The sequence below is a fragment of the Haliotis rufescens genome, unplaced genomic scaffold, assembly GCF_023055435.1.
Source record: "Haliotis rufescens isolate VD_foot unplaced genomic scaffold, xgHalRufe1.0.p SCAF_89, whole genome shotgun sequence".
Taxonomy (NCBI): domain Eukaryota; kingdom Metazoa; phylum Mollusca; class Gastropoda; order Lepetellida; family Haliotidae; genus Haliotis; species Haliotis rufescens.
Genome location: NW_025964382.1, coordinates 903,193 through 919,882, shown reverse-complemented (window position 1 = coordinate 919,882; position 16,690 = coordinate 903,193). Strand labels below are relative to the sequence as shown.

The 16,690-nt window shown below is 40.4% G+C and overlaps 1 protein-coding gene across 4 annotated transcripts in view; it reads right to left on the bottom strand.

Moving 5' to 3' along the window:
- Positions 1–699: 699 nt before the first annotated feature.
- LOC124150734 overlaps positions 700–16,690 on the bottom strand; it is a 31,564-nt gene continuing 15,573 nt past the window's right edge. Inside the window, exons 1-2 of one of the 4 annotated variants that reach the window (XM_048390271.1) lie at positions 14,389–14,409; positions 700–1,879 (exon numbers count right to left, since the gene is read on the bottom strand). In XM_048390271.1, the coding sequence (XP_048246228.1) occupies positions 936–1,868 (933 nt within the window). In that variant the 5' untranslated portion in view covers positions 1,869–1,879; positions 14,389–14,409 and the 3' untranslated portion in view covers positions 700–935. Of the gene's footprint in view, positions 1,880–4,456; positions 4,541–5,730; positions 5,882–14,388; positions 14,410–16,690 lie in introns of those variants that run through there. The other 3 variants (XM_046522761.2, XM_046522763.2, XM_046522762.2) reach the window with 3 other exon arrangements.

Below are 16,690 nucleotides of genomic sequence, written 5' to 3'. Positions count from 1 at the left end.
CCTCTTTAGATTAGCAAAGGAATGCATGAGACACATTCTACACCAGGTTCCCACAGGGGGAAAACATATATTTACACTTGCCGTTACAGTATTTCTGATTTTAGCCGGTTTTATAGCTGATAAAACATTATTGCAACGTCGACAGACATCTACACACCTCAGACAGTGTTGAGATAAACGAAAAATGGTCAATTCTTAACTTCAGTTAGACACTGCTGCCCTATCTCCTCCTCCACAACCTCCTTCTGTTCTGGTGCACAACCCCAATACTATTCACCGTCTAATTCACTATGTAACACATTGATTACCATCCCAGTAACCCTCAACCACGTGGGCATGTCACGGATTTGATGGTTACATTTTACATTTTATGGTTATTCTTTTGTGAATAAAGGTTGTAAAAACACCATAACAAACAAAAAAAGTCGATCAAATTTATCCAACTCAGTACTCTTTCAGGACTGTATCGTGCATTTGTGAGGAATGATAGAACTTTTTGCAGGAAGCTGTTTCTACTTCTGTAAATTACTAACTAGTGTAAAAGTGTAGAACTATACGCTGAATAGGAAGTGTACATATTTCTGGCGTAAGTCGATCTTGCACAAAATCGAAGGAAATGGATCTCTAGTGCACCCTCTAATTGATATGACATGTACCACTTGAAAGGGATATTTCCATGACAGAAACAAACTATATGCATGCCAACAAATATATATGTTTTATGAGTTCTTATACAAACATGATTGTTTAAGAATGTTTACTTATGGATTCATACATAGAGATAAAGAGGAATACCATTCTCAACAGAACAACCTAAGTTATTCTTCCTGCAGAATGTTCTGAAGCCCGAATCACTTTCATCCAACATCTAGCTGACACGCCTCGACATAACAGAAGTATGCACTTTGTCATTGTCATTTACTGGTCCTACATCCTTACATTTCCAGTTGTCGTGTCAAGTGCTCTTCCAGAACCTTTTTGTCAGTCTGCTTCTTTTGTTTGCTCTTGGACTCTATCTCTTTAGAATGGAGCTTCACAGTCTGACCCGACAACCTCATTCCTTCAATGATCCCTCTCGTTGTCAGCTTGATTGCATAATTGTTGTACTCCTTCTCGTTCAGTATGATTGTCTCCCTCACAAACTCCACTCTCCTCTCTTCATCCTTCTCCTCTTTATACTTATGAAAAATATGTCTTAGATCCTGAATCTTGAAAGACATCACTACCTTCTGATCCTTCCTCCTTCTTATGTACACTGGGGCTTTGCCTGATGGCATTCTCATGATGGTGTCAACTGTGAACCTTCGACACATTTCCCTCTCCGTGAAGACCACCTGTGCCACACAGTTTGTGTTAGCTTTGACATTAATATCGCTGTTGGTTTCAAACGTCAGTGTTTCCTCAAATGTTTGTTCAGTTGTTTTTGTTATCTGAAGTGACGTTTCAAGGTTACCATCGACAACGCCAATAGAAAAGTTTGCCGACCCACCAATTGTAAATCCTTTCTGGAATGTCACTGTCATACATGCCTTCCTTGCCCGTTCCATTCTGAACTTGTAAACCTGGTCCATATCAGTATCATTATGATAATCAGTAGAGAGTATTGATGTGTTGGGCATATGCTCTCCCGCGTTGGAAGATGGATTCGATTCAGACCCGCTATCCCTAGGTTTGAGCTCAGCTTTAGAATCTTCAAACTGATAGAAGTTCATTTGGACGTCAACGATGAAGTCTTTTCTTCTGATAAAAAGCTTTCTGAAACAGCCCGCATCCTTTATGAACTGATTCCAGGCCCAATCCTGGATAATTTTGTGAACATCAAGAATTGGTGAGATGTCCTCAACCTTTGCGTCACCTCCACAGATCATGGTGAAAGCAGCTGCAAATATATATATATATTTAAATTTAAAGTTAGTGAATTTAAAGTCCAAAACAAAACCTGATCCCGTATGAGGATGTTCGGTAATGAAGAATGATGTTGGATGATAAATAAAATCTCAACTTGTGTCTTTTGTATCAAATATATCAACTCTCGTTGATAAAAGTGAAAAAACTACTCGGAAAGCCTCGGGAGTTTTTCAACTTTTATCAACTTGTGTTGATATTTTTGATATCTAAGACACTCGGGTGAGACTCTCTCTCTCTCTCTATATATATATATATATTTAGATATAGATGTAGTTAGATAGATAGAGAGATATAATATAATATATATATGGAGGACGGGTGATCCTGTATAGGGGTATATAAGATAGCTAATGAAGAACTAAGCGTGGTTTTTCTTTCACGATAAAACATTGTCATTTCTGGAGATTCGAACATGACCTCGCAACTTGATAAAGTCGTAAATTGGTCGCCGTTATTTTTGAGAGGGGAGTGCCTAGTGAGTTGTTCCCTAGACATGTAGCTGGGCAACGCAATTAAATGCAGTTCCCGAACGATAGCATTAGAAAATATGGGAGAGAGATGGCAATCGGTTTTCGGGAGAAAAAGTACAGATAATCGACGTGAAATTGTGAGAATATTCGAGAAATACCAAACATAAACCGTTTATAAAATAGACTTGTTCGACTTTGCCGAGAGCGGATTGAATTTAGGATTCGGAGTCATCATTATTCAAATACGGGTAAATATTTTGTAAAAGCTTGTACATTTTATTAACATCCTTAAAAAGAGGCTGTGCAAAATGCTGATATTACATATTTGTCAGTGTGGCTTGTTTACGCCATTTTACGAAAAATTACAGCTATATGACGGCGGTCTGTAAATAATCGAGTCTGGACCAGACAATCCAGTGAATGATATCATGAGCATCGATCCACGCAATTGGGATACAATGACATGCTTCAACCAAGTCAGCGAGCCTGACCACCCGATCCGTTTAGTCGCCTCTTACGACAAGCATAGTCGACTTTTACGGCAAGCATGGTTTGCTGAAGACCTATTCTACCCCGGATCTTCACTTTAAGCTGTGCCTAAGTGAGTTTTTGAGGTTAAACTGCCGAATGGTATCTCAGTGGGATACCACTACAGAACCTGTTCCAGTACTAACTAGTACAAACGGCCACATACTCGCGCATGTGCAAACCCCAATTTACCTCACTTCGCCTGCCACAAAGCAATCATAGCGCTAACTCCCAAAGTTTAACATAGACCTATGACAGTCGTAGTTCTGAAGACCGCCTCCGTGGTCTAGTGGTAGAGCGTCCGCCCGGAGAGCGGAAGGTCCAGGGTTCGATCCCGGCCGCGTCATACAAAAAGACGTTAAAAGATTGTACTTGTTGTTACCCTGTCTGGCGCTCGGCATTAAGGGGCTAAAACAAGGACTGGTCGGCTCGGAGTCAGTATACTGTGTCTGAGTGGGGTATTCATGTTAAACTGCGGCATGGTATCTGAGTGAGCTAGCACTATAAATCGGCATCAGTCCGGACTAGTACAAGCAGCCACACACACACAAACACGTGCATGCACGTCGCTATATAAGTGCAATAATCTTGGACGCGACGTTAAACCCCATTTCACCTCACCTCACCGTAGTTCTGAAATTGCTTCATGAAATTGGGCCCAGGTGGTTACCTTGTGCGACCTGTTTCGTTTAATGAAATTATATTTTGTTTAGTAGATTGTAGATTCATCCCTAATCTCATATATACAACATAACATGTTTTTGTCCTTTGATGCACCAAAGAGGTATCAAATCACCTCTAATTGAAATGCGTTAAGTGTTACACGTGTATGTGACAGGAAAAGGTATGAACTATGTGAAAATAAAAGATTTCTCATAATTACAATATTTTTGGAATGTAACATGACTTGTGGAACGCTACTGACAGTATGTGAGTAAGTTGAAACTTTACATCGCATCGGCAGTACTGCATCCATATCGCGGTGAGAACAAGATAATTTCTAAATTCCTGTCAACAAAGGACAGTAAAACGGTGGGGTCAATATCCCCATTGAAGTAAAAAACAAACCAGATCAAATTTAAAACATCATTATTCTATGTAATTAATGGTATCAATTAGAAATAGGCTATAAACCACCAGCAACCAAAGTTAGACCACCTCACTTGGGATCATGGGGACTTACATTACTTTTGATTCCTGCATGAATCCCCAGCAGGATTTATGTCATCACTTTGGACACCAGTGGCTGTACGTTATGCTAGCCAATATTAAAAAGACACAACCTAATTTCTAAAACATTAGTCAATATTATTTACTTTGATTGATAATGGATTTATGTGTCACTGGCAGGAGGACAATATTTTTACATTACTTTAACCCCCGAGTGACACCACCATCTATAATCTCAGTTGATGATAATATTATACAAATTTTAAAACACATAGCAATTATTCAAAATTTATCCATTTGTTCTATTTCTTTTAAAAAGCCAAGAATTAAATGCGCATTGATTCTCTCATCACAAGGGACGCAGAGCGGAGGATCCTCACCTTTCAATAAATATTCATGAGTAAACTGGTATGGCCAATTCGACATCGTCGCAGTACAACATCACGTCTTGTTTGACATCCTAAAGTTTAATTTCATGAAGTTTGTTTTGACATTACGCGAGGACGAATACGAATAGACAAAGACGGGGACTGGTCGTATAACTTTATGCTGTTTGGTCACGCACAGCTGAACAACACGAAGACCATGCCGCTAACAATAGACACCCTAACAGCGTCGACACAAGCGCTGTTGCTAGGTAAACAATGCGTCTTCAATAGCTGACCTTTCATACCACGCTAAGCAACAGCGCAGTGTTTAAAAGGAACGTTGACATTAATACACCTATGGGAATGTACATGCAGTTATAATCCTAGTTAGCTCCTGGTTAGGATATGCATAGGTAACTGAAAAAGAGTCAATCTTTTCGGACCCTTTCGACTTTATTAAATGATATTATTTCTGGATCATGTAACATATGCATTATGAAACACATTCTCTTAAATCCTGATTGAGCGAGTTGGGTTTGACACCGCTTTTAGCATTATTTCAGTTACTTTTGTTTGTTTGTTGTTTAACGCCGCACTCAGCAATATTCCAGCTATATGACGGCGGTCTGTAAAAAATCGAGTCTGGACCTGACAATCCAGTGATTAATATCATGAGCATCGATCCACGCAATTGGGATCGATGACATGCATCAACCAAGTCAGCGAGCCTGACCACCAGATCCCGTTAGTCGCCTTTTACGACAAGCATAGTCGCCTTTTACGGCAGGTATGGGTTGCTGAAGACCTATTCTACCCCGGATCTTCACGGGTGTCACTTTCATGTTGAAGGAAAACCAAACGTTGAGAAGGTCAAGAGAGTGGTGACTATAAATAAGCGAGTCTGGACCAGGAACCAGTGACTGAAAGCATGAACACCGACCCTACGTGATCGACCACACCACTATGTTTTACCCACTCATCCTGTTTAGTCGACTTTATGACAAGCAAGGTATACTGATGGCCTACTCTTTCCAGGGATACATATACTACCCCTTCGGTGAATCATTAATGGTCAGCGGACCCACGTTAAGAGGATTCTGGCACGGCTGGGCAAGCTATTTTCAGCGATTGATACAACCCCCATGCCCTCAGCCCTACCCTTCACTAAAATCAGCAAGATCAATATATGACACACCCCGAAACCAAAGGCACATGTTTACAACACTGAGCAATGAACATATATATATGTACCACGACCTATTTACAGAAATAAGAAACGTTGTTACCTTCATGTCCTTATCATGGGAGTTGTACTCCAGTCACACAGCCTGGATCGGCTTGTGACCGACAGTGTTACGAGTTGCTTCGTAGTTCATATTTGCCAACAGCGACATACCACTGTTGATCGCTCCTGCCGTCCTATATTCTTATACACGGTCGATCTTACAGAGGGTCTATTTTCAGCGACCAGGTGGCCCTCTCTAGTGTGTTGTTATTTCTGCTATGTGTGAACCATTGACGTTGTGTAAAGTTAGTTGGTTGGTGTGTTTGTTTTAAGCTGCACTCACAAACATTCGAGCTGTATGACGGCGGTCTTTAAATAATCAAGTCCGGACCAGACAATCCAGTGATTGATATCATGAGCACATAATTGTGATCGATGACATGCATCAACTAAGTCATCGAGTCTGACCATACGACCCCGTTAGTCGCCTCGTATTACTAGCATAGTCGCCTTTTACGACAAGCATGGGTTGCTGAAAACCTTTTCTACCCCGGATCTTCATCGGTCGACTTTGTTTAAAGAGGGTTACCAGATATGTATGGGGTATAAGTTTATACATTTTAATAAATGTGTTGTGTTTTAAGAAGCTTGAATTAAACGTGGTGTGACTGCCTTTCATGTTACTGGGTATGAACGTCGTGTTGCTTATAATGATATACATTGTGTTACAGTAAACTACAGTTAAAACGAACTCGAGGGGACCACTACTTTTAGTTCGTAATAACCGTAGTTCGTTATAAGCATACATACAGCATATATACAACTGGTCGGGACTAAAAAATAAGTTCGTTATATCGGTCAGTTCTTTATAAGCGTGTTCGTTATAAACGTAGTTTGCTGTAATTTGTATGAGTTTCCGATTGAGATATGACAATTTATGGTTTCATAATTGAAAAGAACACAATAATTGAAATGTAAGTGAAGGACACGGGTTTTAATGTTAAAGCGACAAAACTATTTCCATGATCATAAAAAAGGTCTCATAAATCCATAGGACGATTACGACTGTAAGCATGTGTTTATGAATCAGCATCAAATATCGAAACCCACCGAGGAAGAGAAATATGAATCAGAACTCAAATTATTTTGTTGTTGTTATAATTTGTTGTTTAACGCCACAATCAGCAATATTCCAGCTATATGATGGCGATCTGTAATTAATCGAGTCTGGACCAGACAAACCAGTGATTAACATCATGAGCAGCGATCTACGCAATTGTGATACGATGACATGCATCAACCAAGTCAGCGAGCCTGACCACCCGATCCCGTTAGTCGCTCTTTACGACAAGCATAGTCGCCTGTTACGGCAAGCATGGGTTGCTGAAGACAAATTCTATCCCGGATCTTCACGGGTCTAATAATGCTGATTGTTGTAATGGTGAAAATAGAACCGCGTTGTATTATGAGCTACCTTCAATATCAACTACATTAGGTGTGAGGATGATGCATGTCATTGTATAACAATTGCCTAGATCGATGCTCATAATGTCAGGGGGCACGGGTGGCCCAGTCGTTTAAGGCGCCGCGATTCGCTATGCAGAGTTGCGTCCCTTGGGCACGCCAGAAACCTATGATTGTGGGTTCGAATCCCGGTTCGCCCAGATTATGTTTCTAGGTTTGTCAGCACCATACCCGTGCTCGTGGGTTTCACCGAAGTGGTAAACGTCTGAGACCTGCATCACTTCGGGCTTTCCTCCCACATTAAGCTGACACGCCGTGATATAAGTGGAATACTGTTAAAAGCGGCGTTAAACCAAACTCACTCACTCACTCAAAATGTCAATCACTGGATTGTCTGGTCCAGACTTTAAACAACGTCACGCAAACAAACCTGATTTGGGCCGGCGTGGACAAGCAGTCTGGAGTACCACGCTTGAAAACGCTTGTTTTGTACTATTTGTTATCATGTAATTGTGTAACCGTAGACATGACTCTGAAGTGAAAAGACGATTTCACGTCTCACAAAAATGACATAATGTATGCATGACCCAGGGTCACCCCACGCCACTTGTTGTACCAACAGAGACGGTATAGGCGAGAAATCGTGTGCAACGTGGAGATGCATTGTCAAAGTATGCCCGTGATATTATTCGTGAGATTCATTGTTTGTTTGTTTGTTTTAAAAACGTGAATCAAAAACGGAATCGCCCTTGGCATCTGTCCATTGTTTCAGAAAGAGAATGGTGCAGGCAACTGATATATCTCGAAGGACTTTATTCCGGATTATTAACCTCCAGTAACGTCTTCCTATTGTTCTCCAATGTTGTTAAATCTCATAAACAGGGATGTTATATGATATCACTGGGATTATAGTAATACAACTTCCCCTGACATTATAACATGTTATATTTCTCGCAAGAAATATATTTTGCATTTGAACACAAAGTAATAAATTATCAAATCAAATGTTTTCTTTATATTCCCGAGGATCGAACACTCAACCTTCGTATCTGTAGACCAATCAGTGTACCACTGGGCGACAGAGGCGCTGACAAATAACAATGCTTTTAAAAGTTTATGTTTCAAGTACCGTACGCCAGCAACAGATATTTTACGCCCGTGTCCTAAGGTTCATAGAAAGTATGTTTGAAACATAACAATATTTTGATAAATGTTGTATAAGTTTCTTTTTTCACTTTATAAGTTAGATAAAACACTTCCTCGGTTTTTATAATATTTATAACCCGAATCCGCGGGGTGAAACATAAGGGCGTCAGTCCCGAGATTTTATCCCGCGGATGCGGGTTTTAAATATAAAAACCATTGGACGTGCTTAACCCTAACATAATCTCCCCTGATGACCTGCAAAACCTGAAGATGGCGTGCCAAAGGGAGCAATCTCAAAACAAAAGAAGAAGAAAAAGCTGGACAGTTTTCACAAGCGGGCATTAAGAGATGTCATGCGAAGATTTGTCAGGAAGGACCCGTGAAGATTCCGGGGTAGAATAGGTCTTCAGCAACCCATGCTTGTCGTAAAAGGTGACTATCCTTGTCGTAAAAGGCGACTAACGGGATCGGGTGGTCAGGCTCGCTGACTTGGTTGATGCATGTCATCGATCCCAATTGCGTGGATCGATGCTCATGATATCAATCACTGGATTGTCAGGTCCAGATTCGATTATTTACAGACCGCCGTCATATAGCTGGAATATTGCTGAGTGCGGCGTTAAACAACAAACCAACCAACCAACCAATTTGTCAGGAAGAATGGACCTACTTCTCCCAGAATACTTAAGAAAATCCTGAAAGAAGATCATGACATCAGTGTGTCTTGGCATATAATTAAGTCTTATACATGTACCAAGATATTGTTATCATATTGCATTTCAAATTTTAATTTATTTCCATGTGAGATATTCCCCCTTTATCGGGCCGGATATTAATATGACTATGGTCATGCATGCGGCAACCATGTTTGACACGGGTTTTTTTTATTCGGACATTAAATATTAGAAAGCGGGTACTTCTGGTTAGGTCAATGACACAGGAACTCGATGATAGCGTGTATAACATAATATTATCGTATAGAGAAACAATCACACCCCTCTATATACATATAGACAAGGAGTGACACCCGCCATCTTGGTTCTTATTCAAGATTTCGCACTCGGTTCGAATCACAGCTCGATATAACATGAAATATGAATGTCACTTATTTCAACCTATTGGAACTTTTCTAAACAAACCATAGTCCATTCGTCACCACTCGCCCCTTTCCGTAACCTGCAATGTGTTCAGTCATACTGTATAATTCCGCACGTCCCGATGTGCTTTAAATCGCATCTGAAATATATATAATATTTGGGGAAATATATGTGAACCATTACGCAACGAATTGACAATTGTTTTATGTAACCCCGTTTGCGCTCAGACGGAACCCGGTCGCAAAAATGGCCACGAGAGGGGCACGAGTCGCTATTCGGCTTGTCCCGGAATAACACGAGTTGGTCACAAATGACCATAGGCTACACAATCATGTTAATCTGTAGTCACCTTACCTCGTATTTATTTTAAAACAACCATCAAATGTCAGCTCTATGCTGCGCCGCTGAGGTAAACAAGAAAAAGATGGCCGGAAGTTACGGCGCTACACGGGCTTGAACAAGGCAAACGTTTCTGATTGGTTTCTCAATGATTAATTTTCGACGATAACCGATTTCGGTGCGTGGGTGTGTGTTTAATGGAAAATAATTGAGGAAATTATAACCGGGTGCCAAAATCACGATTGACGGACAATTATGACATTTTGAATTTCATGAAATCGTTCTCAGAAATAGTTTATAAAGTAGAGATAATTTATGGATAACAACTTCTATATTTACTGTAAAGGCGACGTTTCGTCCTTGCTTGACAACTTTATAAGGATCTATACCGAAACGTCGCTTTTACAGTAAATAAAGAAGTTAATATCCATAAATTGTGTCTACTTTGTCATTCGTCAGTTTTTAGGTAATACCTATCAAACAATTTAAATATTTTATGTCCGCGCCAATTTCATATGGCATTTACCAACAAAGGGACACAACTCCATTGGTGTAGTACAGGAGGAACTCTGAATAATGTGTTCATGTATCAAGGGCGTACTGTCTGATCTGATGAGTGATGGAGTCTAGACTGTTGGGTAGAGTAGTGGTCAAAACATTCGTTTCGTCAAACATACAGTCAGATTCAGTTCGACGCGTTATACCCGTTCTTGCGCTGTCACTGCAATATCGCTAAAAGCGGAGTAAAATCTTGCATTTGCGGACGTTGCTCGATGTTGCAAATTCACAGGTGAGGTGAAATCGGGTCTAGCATCGTATAAAATTATAGCACTTTTCGGGCAACGTACATGCACGTGTACAATTTGTGTGTGTGCGTGCGTGTGTGTGTGTCTTTGGTGTGTATGTGTGTGGTGTGGTGCGTTTGGTGAATCTGTGTAGTGCGATGTGATACGTGTGGGTGTTGGTGTATGTGTGTGGTGTGTGTAGTGTATATGGTAAATGTGTGTGTGTGTGTGTGTGTGTGTGTGTGAATGGTGAATGTGTGGTTTGTACCTGTCTGTCAAGTTATTGATAGCAGGGACAGAGATCCATTCAGTCAGGGAATGATGACACACAATCAACCAGGTAACAAATTGTGAAATTCGACTTGCGTAATTTCTTAAATTTGACTTTGTCTGTCTTTAACGTCACGTTCAAGAATAGCCCAACCACACACACACACACACACACACACACACACACACACACACACACACACAGAGAGAGAAATATATATATATATATATATATATATATATACACACATACATACATGTAAAAATTGCTTGTCGTTAGAGGCGGCTAACATGATCGGGTGGTCAGTTTCGCTGACTTGGTTGATGCATGTCATCTTTCCCCATTGCTTGGATCGATGCTCACGATGTCAATCACTGGATTGTCAGGTCCAGACTCGATTATTTACAGACCGCCGTCATATGGCTGAAGTACTGCTGCGTGTTGCGTTAAACATCAAACAAACAAACAAAACATATAATTGCACGAGTCTAGACCAGATAATTCAGTGACTGATGTCAACAGCAACGGCCGACAAGGTTGGGCCAAGATGACACGCATAGAACCGAGTTTGACCATCCGATTTCTGAAATCACCTAATACCAAATGAATGTAATCAAAAGGTGTCATGAGAAACCCATAATCCTTTTTTGCAATAATTTATCACTCACATTGTTCTCCCAAATGTTCAAAACATTCGTGTTAATATTCAACTTAAAGACATATTTCTGTTATGATTTGCGAACACATACTATCACTATTATATACAAATATCGCGTCAGTATGTCTGTGTATGGACAGCTTGATGTCCTCGGTAGTTGGGGGCGATCGGGTGGCTTTGTGGGTAAAGTGTTCGCTCATCGCGCCTACGACCGGGTTCGATTCCCCACAGGGGCGTAATACATGAAGAACATCGTTAAACCACTCATGCACTTCTACTTCTGAAGACATCACTTTCTATAATTACTTTTCAGCACTTTACTACCGGACGTGTGATGTACATGTATGTGGGTATATGTATGTGTATGTTGATGTATGGTATAGTAGTGGTATATATATAGAAGGAGTACGACTGTTTCTGTACAGTGCAGTACGGTGATGTGCTCGTAACTATAGCGAGACTCTGTATTGTGAAGTACCGTAGTGGTGTAAAAAGATGGTGGCCGATAATCATGACGAAGGAGGTGTGGTAATGTGATCCTTTATACTGGTGGAGGACGGGATGTACGGTAGAATATTGGTGTCAATAAATGGATGATTGTGTGCATTAATGTATGTTACAGTACCGGTGTATATAGATGGATGATGGATGATTGTTTGCAGGAATGTACTCTACAGTACCGGTGTATATAGATGGATGATGGATGATTGTTTGCAGGAATGTACTCTACAGTACAGGTGTATATAGATGGGTGATGGATGATTGTTTGCAGGAATGTACTCTACAGTACCGGTGTATATAGATGGATGATGGATGATTGTTTGCAGGAATGTACTCTACAGTACCAGTGTATTAGCTGGATGATGGATGATTTGTGGTGGAATGAACTCTACAGGACCGGTGTATATAGCTGGATGATGGATGATTGTGTGCAGGAATGTACGCTTCAGGACCGGTGTATATAGATTGATGATAGATGATTGTGTGAAGGAATGTACTCTAAAGTACTCGTGTATATAGATGGATGATTTTGTGTATTAATGTACGTTACAGTACTGGTGTATATAGCTGGATGATGGATGATTGTGTGTATTAATGTACTCTACAGTACTGATGTATATAGATGGATGATGGATGATTGTGTGCAGGAATGTACTCTACATTACTGGTGTATATAGCTGGATGATAGATGATTGTGTGCTGGAATGTACTCTACAGTACTGGTGTATATAGCTGGATGATGGATGATTGTGTGCTGGAATGTACTCTACAGTACTGGTGTATATAGCTGGATGATAGATGATTGTGTGCTGGAATGTACTCTACAGTACTGGTGTATATAGCTGGATGATTGTGTACAGGAATGTACTCTACAGTACCGGTGTATATAGATGGATGATGGATGATTGTGTGCAGGAATGTACTCTACAGTACCGGTGTATATAGATGGATGATGGATGATTGTGTACAGGAATGTACGCTACAGTACTGGTGTATATAGATGGATGATGGATGATTGTGTGCAGGAATGTACTCTACAGTAACGGTGTATATAGATGGATGATGGATGATTGTGTGCTGGAATGTACTCTACAGTACCAGTGTATATGGAATTTATAGTTATTTTTCGCTATTAATCACTTATCGACAACCATACCTACATATTATTGATGCAACACACACACATATGACATTAATGAACAATCAGACACCAAAACCGTGCAGCATAATTAAGTTATTGCGAGTGAATCGCTTGAAATCATAAAGTCGGATTGTGGTAGCGTGGCTGAGTGGGGTGACATGTAAAAGAGCAATCGTTAAACGAAATAGGATTATCAAATAACACTAACCATCGCGATACAAACTCCCATCTGTCGACATAGCGTTTACATCTATAGCATAGTACTATACCTAAGTAAATGCCGCTTCATAATGTCACTGTTCATCGTATTTAAAGCAGACACGTTGGTTAAAGTGAAGCTCTTTTCCAAATACTCTCAACAGTCTCACAAGTGTTCGGTTCGACTTGGCTCTGGTTGTCACAATCAGCGTAAACCTCATAAATGCATCATCAAATGTGTTTACATCAATAGACTAGTATTATGTCTACCAGTATACCACTTGATAGTGTCTCAGATCGAGGTATGTAAAGAAGACATGGTGCTCGAAGTGAAACCCTTTTCCCTCTACATTCTCCAAATAGTCTCCAACAGATGTTTGGTCCGACTTGGCCCGGGCTGTCAAAATCAACTTTAAACTCACAAATGTATCATCACATGTGTTTACATCTATAGACTGGTATTATATCTACCTATACAGCACCTGATAGTGTCACAGTACATCGCATTTAAAGAAAACTGGCCCTTAAAGTCAAACACTTTCACTGTATTTTCTCACGAAAATCCCTGTCATATGTGTTTTCCCCGACTTAGCCCGGGCTGTGAAAATCATCTTACACCTCACAGATGTATCATCAAATGTGTTTACATTTATAGACTTATATCTGGTATTGCAAACAAATCTAGGAAAAATTCACTGCCAGGGTCGATTATCGCTGGTTTTAGTCCTCGTTATTATAATAACATGATGGGTATCACAACCTCACATTGGCATTGGTATTTACGCACAACGTCATTTTACAGGTATTTCCGGTTCTCCGTGGGAAAAGCGAGCCCAAGTATTTATATATTTTCATTTTGTTTTGTACCTTCTTTTTCCAGTTGATAAGAAAGCAAGCTGTCCTATATGAATTTTTATTTACATCTGCCTAGACCTAGAACATTAAATGTCCTTCAATAATAAATTTATGAATTATTGACCCAGCCAATCAAATTCTATGTAAGTATTATTAAACAAGTGTTTTATAAAAGTTTTCCTTTCATGAAGCCTTTCATGATGCACCACGTGGGTAAGGATTCACGTTGCAGAATATATTAAATCAGAATGGAAAGTGCCTCACCGTAAATCTGTTCTGTAGTTCAAGCCTATGTGTCGTGAGCTATGCCATGTTTCAAATATCAGCCCAACATTTATAACATAGGCTCTGCAGTATCCCTGAAGTAGGAGAATAGTTAATGCCACCTGACAACCCGTTATCTCTTTGTGTTCTTATCAATGTGGGGCGGTCGGGTAGCCTAGTGGTTAAAGCGTTCGCTCGTCACGCCGAAGACCCGGGCTCGATTCCCGACATGGGTACAATGTGTGAAGTCCATTTCTGGTGTCCCCCGCCGTAATATTGCTGGAACATTGCTAAAAGTGGCGTAAAACAATACTCACTCACTCACTCACTCACTCACTCACTCACTCACTCACTCACTCTTATCAATGTTCTAAATTTGGTATGGAGCTAGTTTTTCCTAATCGGGAAAAGCTATTTTTTAGTAATACACACTGAACACATATTGTGATTTTAAATGGCAATAAATTGGTGTATTTAATGAATATTGTTTGTTGATCTGTTTTTATGCCTATCAATCGGAATTCTATTCGGATTGACAAAGTCGAAACAAGGTAATTTGGTCAAAAAGTTTTAACTAAGCTTTAGGTATATCGATGGTCCAATGCCGTTCAATAACAATCAAATAGCCAATTCCCTTACACTGATTTACCAACCTGAATTAGAAGGAGAGGCGACCAGTCAGACTGCCTCATCTGTTTCATAGTTAGATCTATGCATAATGATTCAGAATGACCAAACACTACCCAAAGATCATATGACAGGAGAGATGACTTCCACTTTCCAAGTGTCATCGTTCCCGTTATGTCGAGAAATATTCCCGCAGCTCCAGCCATTGGTGTCTACATTTCACAACTACTGAGATACAGTCGAGCATGCTCTTTCTAGCAAGATTTCGAATAGCGTCATACGACTCTTGCTCAGAAGAAGTTTGATCAAGATTTTTTTCAGGTGAACATTTGACTTGCCTTTGCATGTGTTTGAGATGGGATGCACCGTTGGGGCAGGATACACTCACCTTTTCGCGAACACCTGTTGTCAGCACTATTTGATAGTGATTTATAAACGCATGCTCGTGATAAAGTCGGAATTTCTTATTGATATGGAATGAAAGGGTTTTGACGCTTTTATTACAGCATAATGAATAATAGAAATACATTGCCCTTCTAGATCTATCATAATTTATGACTGAGAAATACATACACATTTATTCCAAGGAGATTCGGTGTGTGGTTGACTTGCACAAGTCTACGCAAATCTGCTTTGTTATTTCACATGGAAAAGGGCGTATGTTTTTGTTTCATAAGTGATGATGATGAGTGATGAGTTGGGTTTAACGCCGCTTTTAACAATATTCCAGTCATATCGCGGCGTGTCAGCTTAATGTGGGAGGAAAGCCCGAAGTGATGCAGGTTTTAGACGTTTACCAGAAACCTAGAAACATAATCGGGGCAAACCGGGATTCGAACCCACAATCATAGGTTTCTGGCATGCCCAAGGGACGCAACTCTGCACAGCGAATCGCGGCGCCTTAGACGACTGGGCCACCCGTGCCCCCTATTTCATAAGTACAAATCTTACTATGAGTAAGACTGTGTCATGTTATTGGGCTTTTCCTCACACTGCAAACACGAAAACGTCGTTTTTTTCCGTATATGGTCATTGGACGGAAAAACGACTAAAAATTCATTAAAATTGATTAATTGGTCAGCGTCTAGAAAGTGTCCAGAAAAGGGTCGAGTTTTTCAAGCGTAAAATGGACGGAAAAACGATGCTTTTTGCTCCGCCTTGTACAACTGTTAACGGCCAATCAGATGGCGCTGGTCCACCGACGCACGTGATGTCCAAGGCTTCCTTTCGGAAGCTTTAGGTTTCGTATTTCTGGCATGCCTTGCTCTAGTATCTGTCGCGCGCAGTGCAGCGAGATTTGCTGATAAGCTAGTTTTAGGATATGTTACATGTTAATGGAATTCAGACACGCGTCAAGAAGTCAAACCAAACAATGTTACTAAGTTTATTGTGGTAACGGCTATGTACAGTTACCCCTATCGGATAATGGGTTGTGTTTCATTTGGTTATAACAATAACTAATTTTTTAATGTGAAGTTTGCAAGATATACGACTTGGGCGCGAGGTCGGTCACATGACGTTCTTCACGTGACTGTATTCTTGAAAAGGCGTAAACACTGACTACTTCCACATTCCTGGGGAAAACCCTTGGAATTCCCTGGTACGAATTCATACAGAAGCGTGGTTGCAAGCCCATTTAAGGATACCCTCGCTGCAACCCATCCCAGAGAGAAAA